The sequence below is a fragment of the Lethenteron reissneri genome, chromosome 21 (assembly GCF_015708825.2).
Source record: "Lethenteron reissneri isolate LAM-NWPU_2019-01 chromosome 21, ASM1570882v1, whole genome shotgun sequence".
Taxonomy (NCBI): Eukaryota; Metazoa; Chordata; class Hyperoartia; order Petromyzontiformes; family Petromyzontidae; genus Lethenteron; species Lethenteron reissneri.
In genome coordinates, this window is record NC_083799.1 from 18,809,184 (window position 1) to 18,828,460 (window position 19,277).

The 19,277-nt window shown below is 46.5% G+C and overlaps 1 protein-coding gene across 4 annotated transcripts; it reads right to left on the minus strand.

Annotated features, from left to right (window-relative positions):
- Positions 1–2,103: 2,103 nt before the first annotated feature.
- Positions 2,104–17,992, minus strand: LOC133345359 (caspase-1-like). Of its 4 annotated transcripts, none has more exons than XM_061556046.1 (8): positions 17,864–17,992; positions 11,211–11,554; positions 9,335–9,423; positions 7,897–8,076; positions 6,580–6,799; positions 6,123–6,242; positions 4,409–4,518; positions 2,104–3,321 (listed from the first exon to the last, which is right to left on the minus strand). In XM_061556046.1, exons 2-8 carry the CDS (start codon positions 11,533–11,535, stop codon positions 3,226–3,228), a joined length of 1,140 nt encoding a protein of 379 aa, XP_061412030.1. In that variant the 5' UTR covers positions 11,536–11,554; positions 17,864–17,992; the 3' UTR covers positions 2,104–3,225. The 4 variants fall into 4 exon arrangements, with proteins under 4 accessions (XP_061412030.1, XP_061412032.1, XP_061412029.1 ...); XM_061556048.1 differs by lacking the exon at positions 17,864–17,992 and adding an exon at positions 13,611–13,686 and having other exon boundaries at positions 9,335–9,420; XM_061556045.1 differs by lacking the exon at positions 17,864–17,992 and adding an exon at positions 13,611–13,686.
- Positions 17,993–19,277: the final 1,285 nt, after the last annotated feature.

Here is a 19,277-nt window from a genome sequence, read left to right on the forward strand (position 1 = left end):
GACGTGGACTGATGGTGAATGGAGTCGGAATGCGAAATCGAGTCACTTCCGGTCGTCATTGAATTGCCCGGGGTGGTGGTGGGGTGATGGGAGCGAGTGTCTCACAATTCAAAGGTTGCAAGTTCAAATATCGTTTGGAGGGGAGTTGACGCAGCTCATCGTTCCCGCAGGATTGCTGAAATGGGTATAATTTTGTGGGGACGTCATCGCCGGTAATCCTAGGATTGGACTCGCCCCCGCCAGAGCAATATGGAATTTCCAATTAGCTCATCGATGTCGACAGGAGATAAACACGGCCCCAATGCTTATTTGAGCAGCCCATGTGAGTGGATACCGCAAAGCGATTTCGAGATCCCTTCAAGTGACACTCTGCAGTTCAAACAGCAGAGGGCAGCACGTCTCTCACTCGCTCTGTGCGCCACGGCGAATTTCGTCACGTGACAGTCACACCGAGCTCGAAGTTCGCCTAAATTAAGTGCAGAATCTAATTCATTGTGAGGTTGTTCTGTACAGAAAATCGGTGCCCAGCCCCACACCATCAACTCACTGAACCTTGAGAACCCCGTATAATCCCGCGGTACAATCCTGTATAATTCCGTGGCCAGATGTTAACTACTTCGCCTGATATACAGGATGTTGTGGGTCCGATCCCAACCCTGACGCCTGCTGCTGTATATTTGGAGTTTGCATGTTCTCTCTCCCCGTGGTCGCGTGGATTTTTCTCCGGGTCCTCCGTTTTTCACCTCCACATTTATGAATATCCATTTAGAGTAATTGGCTGCTATGAATTTCCACATGATAAGCCATTTCGTTGAACTATCATTTGTGGCCAGGTCGCTTCTGTATAAGAGTCGTATAGCTGAGTGGGCCTTAACTGGTAAAACATAAAAGAGTTTCAGTTTGTTTTATTCCAAGACCTCAGCGGTACCGGTTCAGAGGTTTCACTTTCTGGGCCACCCGTCCACATTCATTGAAAACAATATTGTGTTAAAATACCCTCAATGGAGATGCAAAGGCTCAGTCGAGGTGACACGATCGTTATTACGCTTAATTCACAGTTCATAGCAGAGATTCTCAATGCATGTGTTTCCTTGTGCAACGACGGCTCGACGGAAAGGGAAAACGCTTTGCGCTTAAATACACCGCTTCAGCCGGGCGCTGATGGGCTGTGCTGGCTTGCAAGCCGTGTGGAGGCAGCGAGGGTTGGTGGGTCACGCATATTTGCGAAACTCCCTACCCATGGGCGTCAAAGTTTATCGTCATTCTCCTGGCCGGCCATGGTATAATCATGCTACTTTTAAAAACAATCGATGCCTCGAGTTTGCCGGCTGGCTGCGAGTTGGGCTCCTCTCCACCCTCACGACAACTCCGCTCATTCTCGCAGCAGCAGCGGCGGCTTTTGACTGGACATTGAACAAAGGCGGTCGCTGCATCGCGCGATTTCCGATGCGCTTATGCGGCCGTCTGGAATGATCTTCCTTCAAATATGAGGAAGCCACTGAGCTATGCACTTTTAATGGTCTATATTGAAAACTAATTTCTTGATAACTTGCTTTTTGTGTTTAGTTTGTAGCCCTTCCCTGGCAACTCCGATTAGGACGATTGGCTACCTACGTACGAAAGAGGTTCAACCCCAACAATAATGATTTTGTTCGTGGCTGCAGTCCGTTGCGACTGAATAGGCGCGAAAAATTGTTTCGAATAAATGTAATATTAATAATAGACAGCAACACAAAGGGCTGGGAGCAACGAATACAAAAGACTAGCACGGTTCATTTAAAAAAAAATCCTATAAAAAAATGATTTCACCAAAGTCTTCTTTAAAACCTACAGAATATAAAGACGTATTGTGTTGTTGAGGAGTATCGTGAGAAGGGCAGGGACACGATGACAGCTGTCGCTTATTTCCCATTGCAGAGCAACAACGGGTTCTCTACTGTTAGTAGTAGTAGTAATAATATAAATTGGACTACCAAAATGTGTATGTATGTTGAACTTATTTCGCACTTTACGTAGCCAACCATGCTAATCTCAAGATGCCGTGAATTAATGAAAGGAATGATGTTAAGGAAAAAACCGGGAGGCAAAACAAGGACCAAAACGAACGAGGAAAAAAGCTAGTTTATTTTTTTGCCACAGGATTCAGACGGAATTTATCGAGGTGTCATCGCTCTCCAAGGCTTGACCTCCAGAGGTAGATGGGAGTTCCACGGCCGGGTTCCACCATAGTGAACGTTCGCTCACGCCGAGAACGTAACTGCGATCGTGGTATCCGCAGATCTTTGAGGGGCTCCGCCGGGGGCATGAGATTGAAACGGCTCCTGAATATAACAGTGGCGAGATGTTGACCATCACGCCTCCTATGAAGGAGGGTATTGGGTTCGATCCTGACACTGACGCCTGTATATTTGGAGTTTGCATGTCTCTCTCTCTCCGTGGTTGCGTGGATTTTTCTCCGGGTCCTTCGGTTTTTCCCTTCACATTTAGAAACATGCGTTTAGAGTATTTGGCTGCTATTAATTTCTACATGATAAGTCACTTCATTGAGCTATTATTTGTGGCCAGTTCCTTTCTGAAAGAAGCACTATATATCTGTGGGACTTACCTGGTAAAATAAAAAATAGTTAAAATGTTTTTTTTTTAAGTGGAGGCAAGCCCTCGCAAGGCCTTAAAATATGAAGCCACATGATCTTGAATCTCACTGGACGAGAGAAGAGGAGAGACGTGCAAGGAAGCACCGTGACTGCCACACTCTGAGGTCCCCAATCGACGAGGAATGGCAGGAGTCAATCCGCGAAAACACACAAATGCGTTGACCGGCCGTCGCTCCATCGGCAGACGTAACCGAGAAACTGATTTCAAGGTGGGAACACGAGATCTTCACGGCATTGTTTACATCTGCCTCGAAAGAAAGAGACTGGCGGTGCAGCAAGTGTACTAATTTACAGCTGCCATTCCATCCACACGGAGACCATGTGCTTCCCCGTCCGGTTATATTTTTAAAGATAAAAATTAAGAATACTCATGGCAATCATTGGTAATCAAGTAAAAAAATAAAAATATTGGTAACAAAAATCCGACATTAAAAACACCAGATAAGAATGTCTGTCACGAAAAGCAGTAAGTTTAACGTCAAAGGGAGGGGGGAGGTTCGATTGATCATCTGTGATGGCGTGAGCAGTTATGAGCCCCGCCGCAAGCTCCGTGAATGTTCGCCACGAGGCATCAGAAGCCAGGGAAGAGGTAGAAACGACGCCTGAGGCTATTCCTCTCATCCACGGGCATTTGCGGTGGGTCCTTCACGGAGCACCTGTCCTTCACCTGCGGGGTTGGGGAAGGGCAGGGGTCGTGATCGTGCAAGGGGTTAACGTATCACGTATTGACAGAGTGAACTCGCTCGTTTTCAATCACCAAATCACCCGAATGTGCTTGATCCATCTAGAGCAGTGGTTCCCAACCTTTTTTTGGCTTCTACTGTACCCCTTGTTGGATTTTGTTTCAACCGAGTACCCCCTTGCATGACCCAACATGGTTCTGAGAAATAAATGTACGATTAATGAACATCATTATTTTGACCACTTGTCCATTTTATGAGGTATCCTATCTGGTAACTGCAAGCTAATAAAAAAAATGCAACGGACACTGCACGCGTGATGTAATTTGTTCGCGCTCCCTGGTTACACTTGGAAACCACATTGTTCACTATCAATGAGTTTAAAAATGTATTTTATGTCCTTCGAGGTTACCATATGGATTCAAATGTTATCGTAGTTATTTCATATTGGAAGATTCATACATGATTATTCATCAATGTCTCTCAAGCATTACATAATTTCACACATTTATAAATTACCTCACTTACCCCCCTGGGACATTGCTACGTACCCCCAGGGATCCGCATATACCCCGGTTGAGAACCGCTGCTTGAGACCTTGAAAATTGAGCAGCTTTGAGCCTGGATAGTGCTTGAATGACCGACCACCGTGCATAGAAAGCAGGTGGTGTTGTATGTGTTGTATGTACTTTGTATTCCTTTCGCACCATAGATAGCTAACCGTGCTAATCAGTGTTTGTTGGTGGTAAAAAGGAGTGCACGTAAATCCATTGGTTCCGTATTTCCGTGGTTGAATGTACAGTGCTAAACATATAGCAACCTGTTTACGTTTATTGCCAGCGTCTAGCATCTAAAGGAACACATATATCATCTGAAAAGAAAACTAAGGTCACCCTTTAAAAAAAGGGTCACTTTGCAAACCCAACAATGAACAAAACATAAAACTAAGTGTTGTGTTGACATCGCTATGGCGGCGGCCATGGTGATGGTGCCGTAAGCTGCCGGAAGATCTACCGTTTTGCTCAACGGTGCCTCTATTGTGCATCTGCAGGAGGCCGAAGTGGAGCAACTCACTCTGGTGAACAGTTCCTGCACGTGCTCTGTGCAAGCGTGCTCCTTTATCACCTCCACCAGATGTTGAATCAGGAAGCTGCCTTTAGTTGGGCTCCGGTATGATACGTCATCTGTAGCAAGTTGGGGAGTGGGGAACACAGGGGGAGACATGGTGTTTCGGACTCTGCTCAGAGAGACATGGGTGTCAGACTCTGCTCAGACAGACATGGGTGTCAGACTCTGCTCAGACAGACATGGTTTTCAGATTCTGCTCAGACAGATATGGGTTTCAGACTCTACTCAGCGAGACATGGGTTTCAGATTCTACTCAGACAGACATGGGTTTCAGACTCTGCTCAGAGAGACATGGGTTTCAGATTCTACTCAGACAGACATGGGTTTCAGATTCTGCTCAGACGGACATGGGTGTCAGACTCTGCTCAGAGAGACATGGGTTTCAGATTCTACTCAGACAGAAATGGGTTTCAGACTCTGCTCAGAGAGACATGGGTTTCAGATTCTGCTCAGACAGACATGGGTTTCAGACTCTTATCAGACAGACATGGCCGTCTGGAATGTTCTGCCTTCCGATATTAGAAAGCCAATGGAGTACTTTTAAATTTAGATTGAAAACTAATTTCTAACTGCTTTTTGTGTATAGTTTTTGTCTTTCCCCCGCACCTCCAATTAGCCCGGTTGACTACGTACAGTGCAAAAGATGTTCAACAAAAATACATACCCGGTCTTAACCCGATCTCGAATGCTGTGCTTTGTGTGGGCAGGGACATTTATGCACAACAAGTGATTTAGGTCCAGAGAGTGCATGCTCCTTATTTGTATACGTTTCAGTTTTATTGCCGCCGTTAATAAGCAGAGTGTAAATATCTTGATTTTTTTATTTATGCAAAAATTCTATAACCAATACATTGTGCAAGTTTAGGTATGTTTTTGTTGTATTAAATAGCATGGGTTCAGCGATTACATCAGCCTACCTCCCGCTCTGCTAGTGGGGACCCTGCGCTCTCCGCCGAGTTCTGGCGTTGGGAGGTTTTGCAGTACAGGCTGTGATTGAACACTAGGCTGGTGGATCCATCTCTCTGAGTCAGCTCAAGTGTCCCGCCAATCACGTGACTTCTGTATGGCCATGCCCACTTTTAATCTTCCCCTCTCCCCCCGCCGCCCCCTCTGAAAAAAGACACTTGCCTGTAACTGATCGAAGCTGATAGAATAAACTCAACTACAAACTATTTTTATTTTATGAGGTAAGACAACTGAGCCATATAGCTGTTTCTCAGAAGCAACCTCACCACAAATGACAGCTCAACAAAGTGGCTAATCACATGTAAATTTATAGCAGCCAATTACTCTAAACACATGTTGAATCTAAATGTGGATGGAAAAACCGGAGGACCCAGAGAAGATTCCACGCTATCATGGGGAGAGAGAACACGCAAACTCCAAATATACAGCAGGCGTCAGGGTCGGGATCGAACCCACGACCTCCTGCACACCAGGCGAGGTAGTTGACATCTCGCCACAATGGCGCCACACCGCCCTCTCATCCCCGACATCTTGGCCTGGCCATTCCTATTCCCCTCTTCTCCTTCCTGCCCAGAGTTCCTTCCCGTGCTGTGAGATGAATAAAACTTTTCTAGGCGTGAAGGGGCGCAGCCCTGTAAGCCTGTGCCGTGACGATGGCTGGGGGGCGGGTGGGGGACGGGCTGTGTGGCCTCACCAGGCAGTGTGGAGTAGAGGCAGGTCATGTCGCTCTCCCGGGGCATCTTACGGCTACTCGTCTCCCAGCATGCGTCCACCACCTCTTCCGGTGCCGCTGAGTCCGTGGCAGTGTGAACTCCTGGCAATGCAAGGCGGTCCAATATTAGAATTCCATTACAGTCATGCAGTATGAACACGTTATGCTCATACGTTACAGTGAGCTTTACCTACGATGCTGCACCAATTTGCTTATAATAATCGTTCCTTACTTATCTATGTTGTATGCTATTGGTTCATAGCAATCCTGCAACCACTACACAATTTACATGTACTGCAATAACAAAATATTATCATTATTAATAATCATATTCTGAAAATGTATTCAAAGCATGCGCGAACGGTGGACGAGATGAATCGTCACGATACAATCAATCGTGACACGAGCGCCAGGACTGCTGGCTTCACAGCGAGCTCACCCCTGCATGCCTGCACGATGATAATCTTGGGCTTGTCCTTCAGGCCTGGGCAGTTATTGTTGTTAAGCGCTGTGTAGATCGTCTCGATGCTCAGCAGGTCACTATTGTCCTTTCCGAAGACCCCTCTGTTGCAGCCGTGGGACATGACAACCACAAATGCGCTGTCCGAATGCCAATGCTCGTCCATCTTCGCAAACTTCTTCACGAGGTTTTCAATCTCCTAAAGATGAAGAAAAAAGCACGGACAGATGATTTAATCCGGCCCTTTATTGCTCAATTTTAGACGACCCTTTTTTTATGTGCTTTTTATCGGGTAGGTATTTCTACTTTGTATATTTTTTAAATAAGAGACTCAAAGAACCAGGGTGCTCGGCTTCCGAGTGACCGACGTGTCCGGGCATCATCGTAGTGATCCCCAGCAGTGATCTAGGGAGCGAGAGGCAAGAGGGGGAGAGAAAAAGGCACACAGAAAGGAAAGGGAAACGGAAGGGGACGGAACAAAGAGAGGAGCCAAATGAGGAGTGAAGCAATGACAGGGGACTGCTCTCTTCCTTTGAGTGAGAGATCCGTGAAATGTTGTCCCGCGAGTGTTCAAGGGGTGGATATCAAATTGCGCGAGGTTTTAGCCAGTGTTCCAGCGTGGGTGATTCAAAAGATCTTATTTTGCCGAGGCTGAATGTCAGGCTGAATGTGGGGCTGAGGAACCCTTCATGGTGGCCTGGTCTTGGTCTATCAAGTGGCAGGGGGTGTCAAACGCAATTGGACAGCGGCGCTGGTTTGGATTCAAATGCACCTCCCGTGGGCTACACTTTGGGGCACTATGCAAATGAAAAGCATAGTAATCCGGTATTAATTTACCGATTAAAAATCCGAAAGCGTGAAGGAAAAAAAAGTAGTTTTTTTGCTTTGCGTCAGGGCGTGCCAAATCCCATGTGTTTCAATATCTGTTTTAACTTCAGGTTGACTTTAAGGAGAAGTAATAATATATATAAGTTGTAAAAATTAAAACGTCGGGCCAGAGGAAGGTGCTTGCGGGGGCCGTATGTTTGACACCCCTGGTCTAGGATGATATGCGGGGTCACCATTATTGCACAAGCACGCTTTCAAGCTGGCGGCCCACTGAGGTGGAGGAGGGCTGCTCGCGCGGCCCCCACCGACTCGAGCGGCCCCCACTGACTCGTCTGGGTAGCCCATCATAGCTTTAGAGCAGGTCTCTTTCTGTGCCATCGAGAGGAGGCCCCTTCTGCCAACAGCGGCTCGAGCAATCGATCGCAGGGCTAAATCTTCACCACCTGTTGCATAGAAACACAAACTTACCTCTGCGCTTTGGTCTTTATGTACAATCGGAGTGTAATCCAGCTCCTTGAAAAGCCACACCAAGTACTTAACATCCTCGTCAGAGCCATTACGCTTCGATAACCCTTTAGTAAAGTTCATATTGTTGATGATGAGGGCCTGCCTCTGTCTCGCTGGTCCACGTGGCTTCACCTGGTAAACCTGAAAATGCGCAATTGTTCATTCAAATAAGATGCAACAACAACAACTTGGGTGCCATTTTCAATACCTTGCTGATCTCGTCAAGGAGCATAAACCATCACGCGAACTCCGGTCATCCTCGCAGCAGCGGTGTCTTTTGGATAACCATCGAACAAAGACTTTCAAATGCGCTTCTGCAGCCATCTGGGTCGCTCTTCCTTCCGATATTAGGAAGCAACTGGAGCTATGCACTTTTAAATCTAGATTGAAAACTAATTTCTTTAGAACTGCTCTTGGTGTCCTTCCCCCGCACCTCTGATTGGCACGGTTGGCTATGTACGCTGCGAAAAAATTAAACATACATGCATACATTTTTTTATTCCAATCTCAGAACATGGATCCACGACCATGCTATGCTTGGAATCTACTTCTTTAAATGAATCACTGCCAATTCACTTCTCACCTCTGGACTGATAACACGCTCCTCAAAGTCACTTTCTCGTGTGTCCTTACACTTCCACCCATCCCATTCCTACTCTGAAAATAAGTGCAACCTTCCATGTCAGAGAATGGCCTACAAAAGGAGGTTTTATAGAACTACTTCCGCAGCATTTTCAAGGAGCCCCTTATCCACACTCATAGCATTTCCACCACCCTCCAACCAAATGTTTTAAATTCTCAAGAGCTGGAATTTATCCAAATTAAATTAGACGTTTGTGTAGTCACTGGTGACTGAGGTGAGACCATCAACACCATCTGAGAATAAAGAGTATTTGGTTGCCGTTATACATTTCCACGCGAGATTCCACTTCGTTGAGCTATCATTTGTGGCCAGGTCCCTTCTGAAAAATAACTGTATAGCTCAGTGGGCCTTAACTGGTTAAAAAAAACGTGTTTAGTTTATAAAGTTAAATGGGAATGATTCAAACTCCGTGTCGTTGAATGGATCTGCGAGCTGGCGACCCTCTGGCATCTCCAAGTACGTATGTATGTGTCTATGTTGAACTTCTTTCGCACCGTACATAGCCAACCGTGCTTAGAGTCTAGTTTTAACTCTCTCCGCTTGAGAGCCTGGTTTACTTACGGGCGGATGACACTCCAATTAAAACGCATTATCTCAGAGGCTGCAGCCCATCACTCTACCTTCTGAGTTATCTGACCATCACTCCAAGTGCCATTTTAATGACCAAGGATAGATGAGTTGAACTGTCATCGTATGTATTTAAACATATTTGCTTTATTTAGTTTTAAATGTCATTCTGATTTCATAGGGACTTACACATTCTTCTCCCTTTTTTGAATTGTAAAAGTCTTCTCTTGATGCCTTCACTCTCTCTGTGCCTGAGGTCACACTATCCGTGACATCTTCTGAAAAGAAAAAAATCAAGCAGCAAATCCCATAATCGCAGTGGCAGATGCTTGGGCTTCAGACAAGACCATCACGAACCCCGTGAGAGTTTCAGAAGAGATAACTGTTTTTTGAGCACATTGCTTAAAATAATTATGAGCTACATTGTCGAGAATATATATTAAAAAAGCAGACAATGAATCATTTCAATATCCATTTTCTTCAGGAGCACATATCCTATGCGGAGTGAATGCTCTAACCACGTTTCATGGCAAGCAGTTGGGTTGCAGAAAAAGATTTAGCAATATCAAACTTAACCACAAACAGCAGTAATCGGGTAGTGGAAATCAGTTTAGCGATATGGATGTGCAATCTTGCTTGAGCGCGGAAACATTTTAAAGGGAGTCCACATGGGTCGCCCGTTATCAAAAGAATCAGAATATTTATTTATACTGGATGAATCAGATGAGCTATAAAGCCCTTTTCCACAGATTTCCAGAAGGGACGTTACGGCACGGCACCAACCACCAACACTCGCAGTTGACTGCCAGCTTTTCTCCCCCAAGACCCCGAGGCCTCGTCCCGCCCTTCTTTATATCCCCTCGCTCCTCTTTCCCGCCAAATTGTATCAGTTTTTTTCCCTAATCTACACCACCCTCCAACCCCCCACTTGTATAATATTTTTGTGGGCATGACCTCGTGTCCCTTACGTGACCACCTTACATCTATCCTTTCATTTATAATTTATTTTTCCAAGGTAAGGTCCATCGAGTTATATAGCTCTTTTTCAGAAGCGACCTGGCCATCACAAATGTCTAACCTCAGCGTACATACATGTCACCCCACGTGACCTCTACACACTTGAAGGTGCTTGGAAGTGTGTGTGCTGAAGTTTGTATCCTTCTAAACTCCGTGAGAGGCACAAGTATGTTGGTTGCGATGGTGGCCCACGTAGACTTGACGGCGGTATGGATCCAGGCAGTGACAACAAAGGCATGGGAACAATTCACGAGGTTGCGGCCGAAGCGGAAAGAAATGGCCGAGATGGCGATCACGAGATCAGGGTGACGGGCGGGGGTCGGAAATTGAAGTGGCCGAGTGTGGGGGGTGGTCATTTGGGATTGTGAGTTCAGTGGGTGAGGAGATCAGATTGGTCTATGGCAGTGTTTCTCAAACATTTTTAGCCCTGCGGACCTCTCAGTCGATCCAAACATTTCTGCGGACCACCCAGCCCTGGTGACAAAACACATTCACTTATCCCTAAATACCAGAAATATTAAATTATTCATATTTTCGGAACATACTTTTTTAACCCAGATATAAGGTTATTTTTAGGAGGTGGGGGGGGGGGATTTAGATCTGAGTGTTAGGGTAGTTTAATCAGGGTAGTTTACCTAACTTCATTTTGAAATAAAATATCATGAGTAAAATATGAATTCGTGTCTAAAACAAAATATATAAAAGTTGACATTATTTCCAGATCAACCTGCATTTACATCACAGTCCCTACGGACTACCTGAAGGACCGTCGCGGACCACCGGTGGTCTGGGGACCCACACTCTGAGAACCACTGCTGGAGATGCGTGAAGTGAAGAAATGGGGGATCACAAGTCAGGGACATGGAGGTGGGCACTGTCGCGTGTCCTGTTGACAAGGATGAGACCGACTAGGGTCAGGAGCACGGTGGGATGCAGGCCGCTGAAACAGGGTGTGAGAAGGTTGCCGGACGACCACTGGTGGGGGACATTATGCCGGTGGCACCTGCAGCAGTTTTGCAGGCCACTGGGACTCGCAGCTGGGGCCTACCTGTGTTCGGAGTCATCAATGCTTCGTACACGGGGTTTGCTTCAGCCTTCATACGATCTCTCAGATGAGGATTTTCTCCGCAGTATGGTGACAATATCTCTTTGAGAAATCTGGTGCAGACTCCTTCACCCATATTGATCAGATGGTCGAGCAAATACCTTGGCAGCTCCGCACGTGGTTTTTCATCTAACCAACTATAATCTGAACGATTGATAATTTCTTTTGCATCAAGCCTGTCAAGGATATCCTTTATGAAGGGATAAATGATTTTTAGCAGTTCAACTTTACATTTTTTGATCACTCGCAGGCTACGATCGCCAGACATCTTGAACAATTGTCTTTATCTGTAATAGAAAAAAACATAATTATTGATATTACAAGATGTTCAAATGTGCGTGTCCTAGTTACATGGCCGAATGGTCGTGCGTTCACCACTCATTGCATTTATTGACAGTTCAAAGCCAGAGGCCACGCTGATCATTACTGCATGTGTAATAACCTTAAAAGTAAGCAACAACCACTTTTCAGTGGATTTTAATGATCCCCTGACTTCAGTTACAAGAGTAGGCCATTGTCTGCCAGCATCAGGGTCCAAATTCGAAAATTACCTGCAAATTACTCAATTGGGAGTCTACACACAGCAGCAATCATCGCCCCCTACTGGCACAGCAATACCCCAAGTCACTCTTGCAAATGAGGGTCATCCTGAACTCCTGAGTTCTCACCTGGTTAAACGGAAAAAATTAACCCGTAAAAACAAAGTTTTTCACTATAAATCCTTTATATGCGTGGCATCGGTTTTATTTTATTATTCATTTCTGTTTTTCTTGAGTAAGAGTTTCATTTTTATCACACTTTCTTGCTTGCAAGCAAGCAAGCAAGTGAACTTAATATAAAGGATTTAAAAAGAGTATTTTGCTCTTATTGATGAAATGGCCGAAACACGGTGATTGAAAACTGGCATGACCTTGCCCAAGTACAGTATATGCACAGCCCCTTTGTCAATCCACTGCTGAGTGAGGGCCTCCCCACGCCATAAGATTCGTTTGGACTATGTGTCCATACTTCACCGGGCTGGTCGGTGAGAGTTGGGTGAACATAAAGAGCAGAGACTTGGGAGCGTTGGCGTAGAGTGCAGCAGTCACTCTGCCGACACACGTTTCCCGGCAGCAACAATGTATGACAATTAGCCAGCCTCCAATCTGCTTGGCATTCGAGATCTCATGAGGGCGGGCGTAATTCCGAGTGCCTTGGTTGATGGGCGTGGGGCTGTGCTCGTCAATGTTAGGGGCCCGGAGTCAATCGTGGAAATTCAAAAGATTCCCATGGCAACGGCCAATTTCTCCATATAATCATCTCAAATTAGTGCATTGGGTTCCTGGCAATTGTACTTCTAGCACAAGGATATCCCGATGAAAAATAGGCGCAATTTATGTTTCACAGACGACTATATAGTGTGCAGTCGCTTCCACCATAGAATTGGAAAATTCCCATGAATGAATGTTTTCCTTTAACCAGCAGGTGAATTCAACCCACGAAGACGGATGACACAGCAATGCCTCTTTTTCAGGGGCTATACGTAGGAGATGTGTATATGTAGAGTATGTCTAATTTCTTTCGCACCGTACGTAGCCAACCGTGCTAATCGCCGAATTTGAGCAGGGTTTTCCTCTTGACTTGTGAGAGTTGTGTGCTTGACATTGCTGTTACTGTACCTTTCCGAGCCAAAACTACCTTGAACGAGAAATGATGAATAACGTGATGTGCGAGACAATTCGTTCTAGCGTAATCGAACATGATGGACAACACGGATCTCGCTTCATCGTTCCGTCTCTGTTCGGTGTCACACATCATATCTGTTCTCGACCCCATTCTCTTTTCATCGCGTGAAGTGTGGATGGCTTCGCTGGCAGGTGGTCACGGAACAGACATATGTGCCATGAGTAGACAAAGATGACTGGAATATGCACCGCCTGTGTGCTCCACTTTGCCGACTTTTTAACCGCCCGGCGCTCCGCTCGCTGGTGTGAGCATCACTCAAAAGTGCATCTAGCCTGGCACTGTCCAGTAGCGTCCCTTCAAGAGCCTCCGCCGGAGATGCCGATCTTGACAAGTCCGCTGCTACCAGAGTCATGGACAAGTCCAATCAGCTGCACATGCCCTCCCGTAGCGTGCACGTCTGTGCCCCTATCAGGCCAGGCGGTGGCTGGGCATGTCTGCTAACATGCCCCAACACTGAGAGGTGGTACATCCATAAAGACAAAGGTTCCCCGGCCCCTCTATAGCCCGAACAGACTGTTGGGGCAAGTGCTTGTTAGCGGGCAGCACCTTTTGCAGGAGGGCAAGGGCAGCTGGAGGGGGGTGGGTGGCCAGCACCACGCCGCGTTTGAGTTCACTCACCTGCGTACCTGGGCCAAAGGCGCGCGATAAAGGAGGGGTTGTGCGTGGCGCTCGACGCGGAGAATCGAAACCCAATAGGAGGAAGCAAAACTAAAAACTTCGATTTACGGGAAACGCGGTGACGTCACGTGGCATTGTCCGCTTCGCACATGCCTCGACCACAGGGTGGCGCTGTGTCAATGAATATTGTATCGGGACACCGTTGAATTTCGATGTAAAGCTTTCGTGACTGCAGGGATTCATTTTCTTGGCTGCTTGCGTTGTGGCCGAAACGTCGTGAGAATTTTTTTTAAATGTTTTATTTTTATTATTTTATTATTTCCCTTCTACGTGACTTTACCGAAAGAACCAAGATTAGGGACACCGTTGAATTTCGATGTAAAGCTTTCGTGACTGCAGGGATTCATATTCTTGGCTGCTTGCGTTGTGGCCGAAACGTCGTGAGAATTTCTAAAAATGTTTTATTTTTATCATTTTATTATTTCCATTCTACGTGACTTTACCGAAAGAACCAAGATTAGGGACACCGTTGCTTGTATTATTAACAACGGAATGCCCGTAGTTCGCGGTGCGCATGCAGTAAACGTGGCTGAATCAGAATACGCTGGAGGAATCCGATGAGCTATGAAGCTCTTTTTCTCCAGGGTTAATCGCTGCGTCGACTCATCGGTAAGCGATCCATCGAGTTTGACCCCCTCCCCCACCCATTGATTATTGCGACACGTGAACCGCCTCTTCTTTTGTTAATTGTCAGTCCGTTTTTTTACATCGTATTACAGCGCTCGTGCAGCCGAGTGTGGGGCCGTCCATAAATGACGTCACGCGATTTTGGATGATTTTTGACCCCCCCCCCCCCCAGTCACACGGCGTCACAAAAAGTCAGACCCCCCCTCAAATATGACGTTATAAAGCTCTGCCCCCCCCCCCCCAAAAAAAAAAAACATGCTTCAAATCGCTTTAAACTATTGTCATTGTAGTGCGTATTTAATGTGGCGTTGCACTCTGATGTTGTAGGAGAACATTTGATTTAAAAGTCTATTTAAGTAGAACGTGTTGTCTATGTTTATTTAAAGTTGCGCATTTTGATGTGACGTCACATTTCTCAAACCCCCCCTCCTCGTCACACATCATCACAAATGTCTGACCCCCCTCCCCCTAGGAGCGTGACGTCATTTATGGACGGCCCCTTACCCTTGTGTTCGATTCCTGACTTGGGCGCCTTCTCTTCCGAGAATTCGTCTATTTCTCCCCCATGCTCTGTGAGAGTGGTGCGCGCGCGTGTGTGGAGAAGGCTCGTGAAGGAGACCTACTGGGGAAATTGGGAGGCAGTCGCCCTCCAACAACAAGAACGGAAGGGCAGAGCGACACTCACAACAACGAGCGGAGCGCCGGGCCGATAAAGTTCGGCAAAGTTAGCACAGCAGGGGGCACAGCTGGGTGCATCTACCGGTTATCTCAGTCAGCCAACCCATGGCACCTGCTGGGTCTGTCCCGTGACCTCCTGTCAGCGTCTATTCGACACTTCAGGTTGCCTCAAAGTGCACCTAGCCTGGCACAAGCGCCGTGGTGACATCACCGCCACTTCGTGGCGAACGGCGACTGTTGTGTGTGACAGGAGGGGAATGCCTTCATAGGTCCTTTCTAACAGCCCTTGCTCTGTTCAGCCTATACGGGGGATCTTTTGCGCGTGTGTGGGGAGCGGTGGCGCAGCGGTTAGCGCGCCGCGCTACGAACCCGACGACCCGAATTCGATTCCCGCTCACAGCCAACGCCAGTGGCGATTATCTGAACAGGTCCTGGGCCTCCCCTAGGTCGACTCAGCCTCAAATGAATACATGGTGCGATGTGTAAAGATCGCCACTGGGGAGACAAAGGTGGCCGGGCGTGGTGCTGGCCAACAACCCCCCTCGTGTGCTTTGCGAGCATTCATAGGTGCTCACTAACAGCACTTACCACAACAGTCTGTTAATGTTATACGAAGGAGCTTTGTTTTTTTTGTAAGTGGACTTTTGATGTTATCCATTTGTTCTGCATTCATTTCCTCCGGGTTCTCCTGTTTCTTCCCATAGCTAAAACAAATACATACAATGCAACTGGTATTGCCCAAAGTACAGTATCCCATTGCTGAAAAATTACCTCGAAATTACCCAATTGGGATTACACGCAACATCGCCCGCTGCTGTGAAAACTTGGCAGGACCCTGCTGATAATTGGTTTGAAGCTCAGTGAAGCTATCTAGGGGTAAACAAGCGTAATAAAAATAAAAAGTGTTAGAGTTCAAAGTCTTTAATAAAAAAGTTTTAGAGTTCAAAGTCTTTAACACGCAGGCATACGAAGGGGCGGCTCTGTTGTGGTGGGTATGTGTGTGTATCTTTGGAGTGAGCCACACCATTATACAATATATCATAGATAACCTCTGGATCGGATTTCACACACAGTGTCTCATCAGCAAGTCAGGCTTCCTTGAATCGATGCTGGTGAACTGCCAAATGATGGCGACAATGTCCCTCACGTTAAGATATGGATCCTAGTTCGAATCTAAATAATACAATTCACAAATCACAATTATAAATAGTGTAGTTGGCAAAATAGAAAAGCAGATGTCTCCTTCATATATATGTCTCTACGCGTACAAATATAAAACAATTCATGGCCTATATTCTTGGTTCTTTCGGTAAAGTCACGTAGAAGGGAAATAATAAAATAATACGTGACTTTACCGAAAGAACCAAGAATATGAATCACTGCAGTCACGAAAGCTTTAAATCAAAATTCATGGCCTATTTATTCTGAGGAATTGGAGACGCTTCTGCTGAACCTGGAGAATGCCACGAAGAGGTGCGACCTTGATCATCATCCCCACGAAAATCAAGCACCTGCCTGGATATTGTATCATAAAATACATTTTCCATCATAAAAAATACTCTAAACTCTGAATTATCCATTAGTAATGGGGCAGTTGTGGCTCGATTTGAGGAGTCATATCTTTGGGCAGTTGTGCTCATGACTAGTTCCGGTTTGGCATCAAAGGATGTTGTTTTCGAATCAGTTGAGCAGCATTATTGTTTCATCGGTTGCATAACGCCATTACCGGCGATAGCTATGCCCTCTCTTCTCTATGTTTGTGAAACGTTGACCCCTCGAAAGGAGGATCTGCGCCGCCATGAACATTCAGACTGGATAGCCTACGATTCACCTTGGGTTGAACCAGATCGGATTGTGTGAGGAGCTCACAGATCCTTGAAAGGTTTGGACACGTTCCCAATCAGTTAGCTCCTCCGACAGGCGAGGCTGCGTTGAAATAGGTCGTGTAGCCTGAATGCCCAGCCACCGCATCTCCAAGCAGCTTCTGTTTGGCCACATCGAGGGAGCGAAACGGGTACGGCAGGCGCTATAGAAGAGATTGGTTAATGTGGTGTGGAACTTAGTCGACTTGCCCAGTAGCGTCCAGCTCGTGCAGGAGGCTGCTGGTCCGTTGAAGGGAGTCGCAACAACGGAGTTTGTTTAGAGGAGCGACGCTCATAACTCTTCGAGTGCTGGACGACCTAAAGCATGTTGGCACAGTGGGCAGCACAAGTGTTGTATATGCCAGTCAACTCGTAACACCTGGATGAGTCCTGCGACTTCCTTAGTCATGTACCCCCGTGACAACTATTTACGTATAACTAGCGGCACCTTGAAGTCCACTCCACTCCCGTGGCTTCCTGTGTTGGCGAACATCGCTCCAGCAAACATCCGACGTGATGCCGCGACGATCCGGATGTACAACAAGATCATTGAAAACTTCGCGCTGCCGCTCCACCGATACATACAGGAACCCCCAAGCCCTCGGCTTAAATGCAGGAAGGCTTTCTGGATACGCGCCTCTGCTCTGGCAACTGAAAATAAAGACGCCGGCACTCGATGGTCTGGGATTCTCTCTCTCACGACGGCTGTGGACCACACTGAACCACGCTCGAACACAGCACGGGAGATGCGCGTACACGTTCCATAAATGGAAAATCGAGAATCACCAAAGTGCGGCTGTGGTAAAGCCTAAACCATCAAACACATCACCGCCATCCATGCACACTTTGGCAGTATCGCTGCGATCCATGCAGCATCGACTGCCGCCTTGGATTGAAGGACCTTAACATTTAACCATGACATCATCTACATAAATTGTTGCTTACATGCCATACGAAAGAAGAAGACGTATAACTAGAGTATAGGGATACTATATACAAAGCATTATGGTTTCGTATGAAGCATACCGTATTGGTGCTGTCTCAGGGTGTCCAGGTGAACCCACGTTACGATAAAATGACGGGCTTGGTCCGTATCCACTCGCCGTCTCAGCTCAGGTTATATTACTGCTGGGCTGTTATATGGCCGTCCGCTCTGGATTACTCATGCGAATGACAGAAGGGGGGAAACCCCTTACCACGGACTTCATTGTGTGGGGTTATCGGTGAATCGACGAGGAAGGGAGACATGGTGGTATTTTACCTTCCTCGTGCGCTATTGTGGGTCTGATGTTTGCAATTCCACACGCGCTCTTTACGCGCTCTGCGTTCACAATAAACAAGCCAGGTGTGTGTGTTGTGTGTGTGCGTGTTTTCATCTTGTGGGGAGTGTAGCGGTTAGCGCGCTGCTTGACGAACCTGGCGACCTGAGCTTGATCCCCGCTCATGGCCAACACCCAGTGACGATTATATTATCTGAACCGATCGTCGGCCTTCCCTAGGTCGACTCAACCTAAAATGGGTACGGTGTGTAAAATCATCGCCACTGGGGAGGCAAAGGTGGTCGGTTGGCACAGGTGCTGGCCATCCACCCCCTCGTGTACCGTGGCAGCCTTCATATGTGCTCGCTAACAGCACTTGCCCAAAATGTCCATTCAGACTATACGTGTGTAGAATTTCGTACCGTACATACACAACCGTGCTAATCGGAGATGCGGGGTAAGGACAACAAACTAAACACAAAAAGCAGTTACTGTATTTGTATTTCCGTATGCATGAGTGTGCAGTATTTTCGCATGCAGAGTTTTTTTGACCTTTGAGTGCGTGGGCGCGTGCAGGGGATCAATAACACGGGTCTGCGTCTCGTCGCAGTCACCGTATCTTCTTGTCTTATATCGGGTTATAAAAAGCTTTAATTTAAGGCGGTTTTAAACAATAATAAAAGTGTACATAAGATGATGGTAGCTGCAATTCCACACGTTGACTTTTGAACTGCAGAATCCCAATTGAAGGCAACTTAAATGTATCCACGTTAATTTAACAAGTAGGCTTTCGCAACCAATGTTATTCATAATAATAAAAGTTATTTTGGATTAGATCGCGTAAATATAAATGTGTAGTTAACCCACCACCACCCGACACAGGCAATCAGTAAGGTTTGTCACGTAAAAAAAACCGTGCCAATTAGTTACTACTTCAACACACCGGTGTGTTGGAGAGTAAAATTGTAAATTCTGTGGGTTTTTCTGTTTAGTTTGTTGTCTTTCCCCCACACCTCCCACGAGCACGGTTGGCTACGTACGGTGTGAAATAATTTCAACATACCTACAACATTTCACGTGAAAGCATTATTTTCAGATAAACACGCTTCAACACACCGGTGGGCTAAAGCAGTGAACTATTTGTCTTTTGTCAACGTGACACTTTTTTACTGATTGGCCGT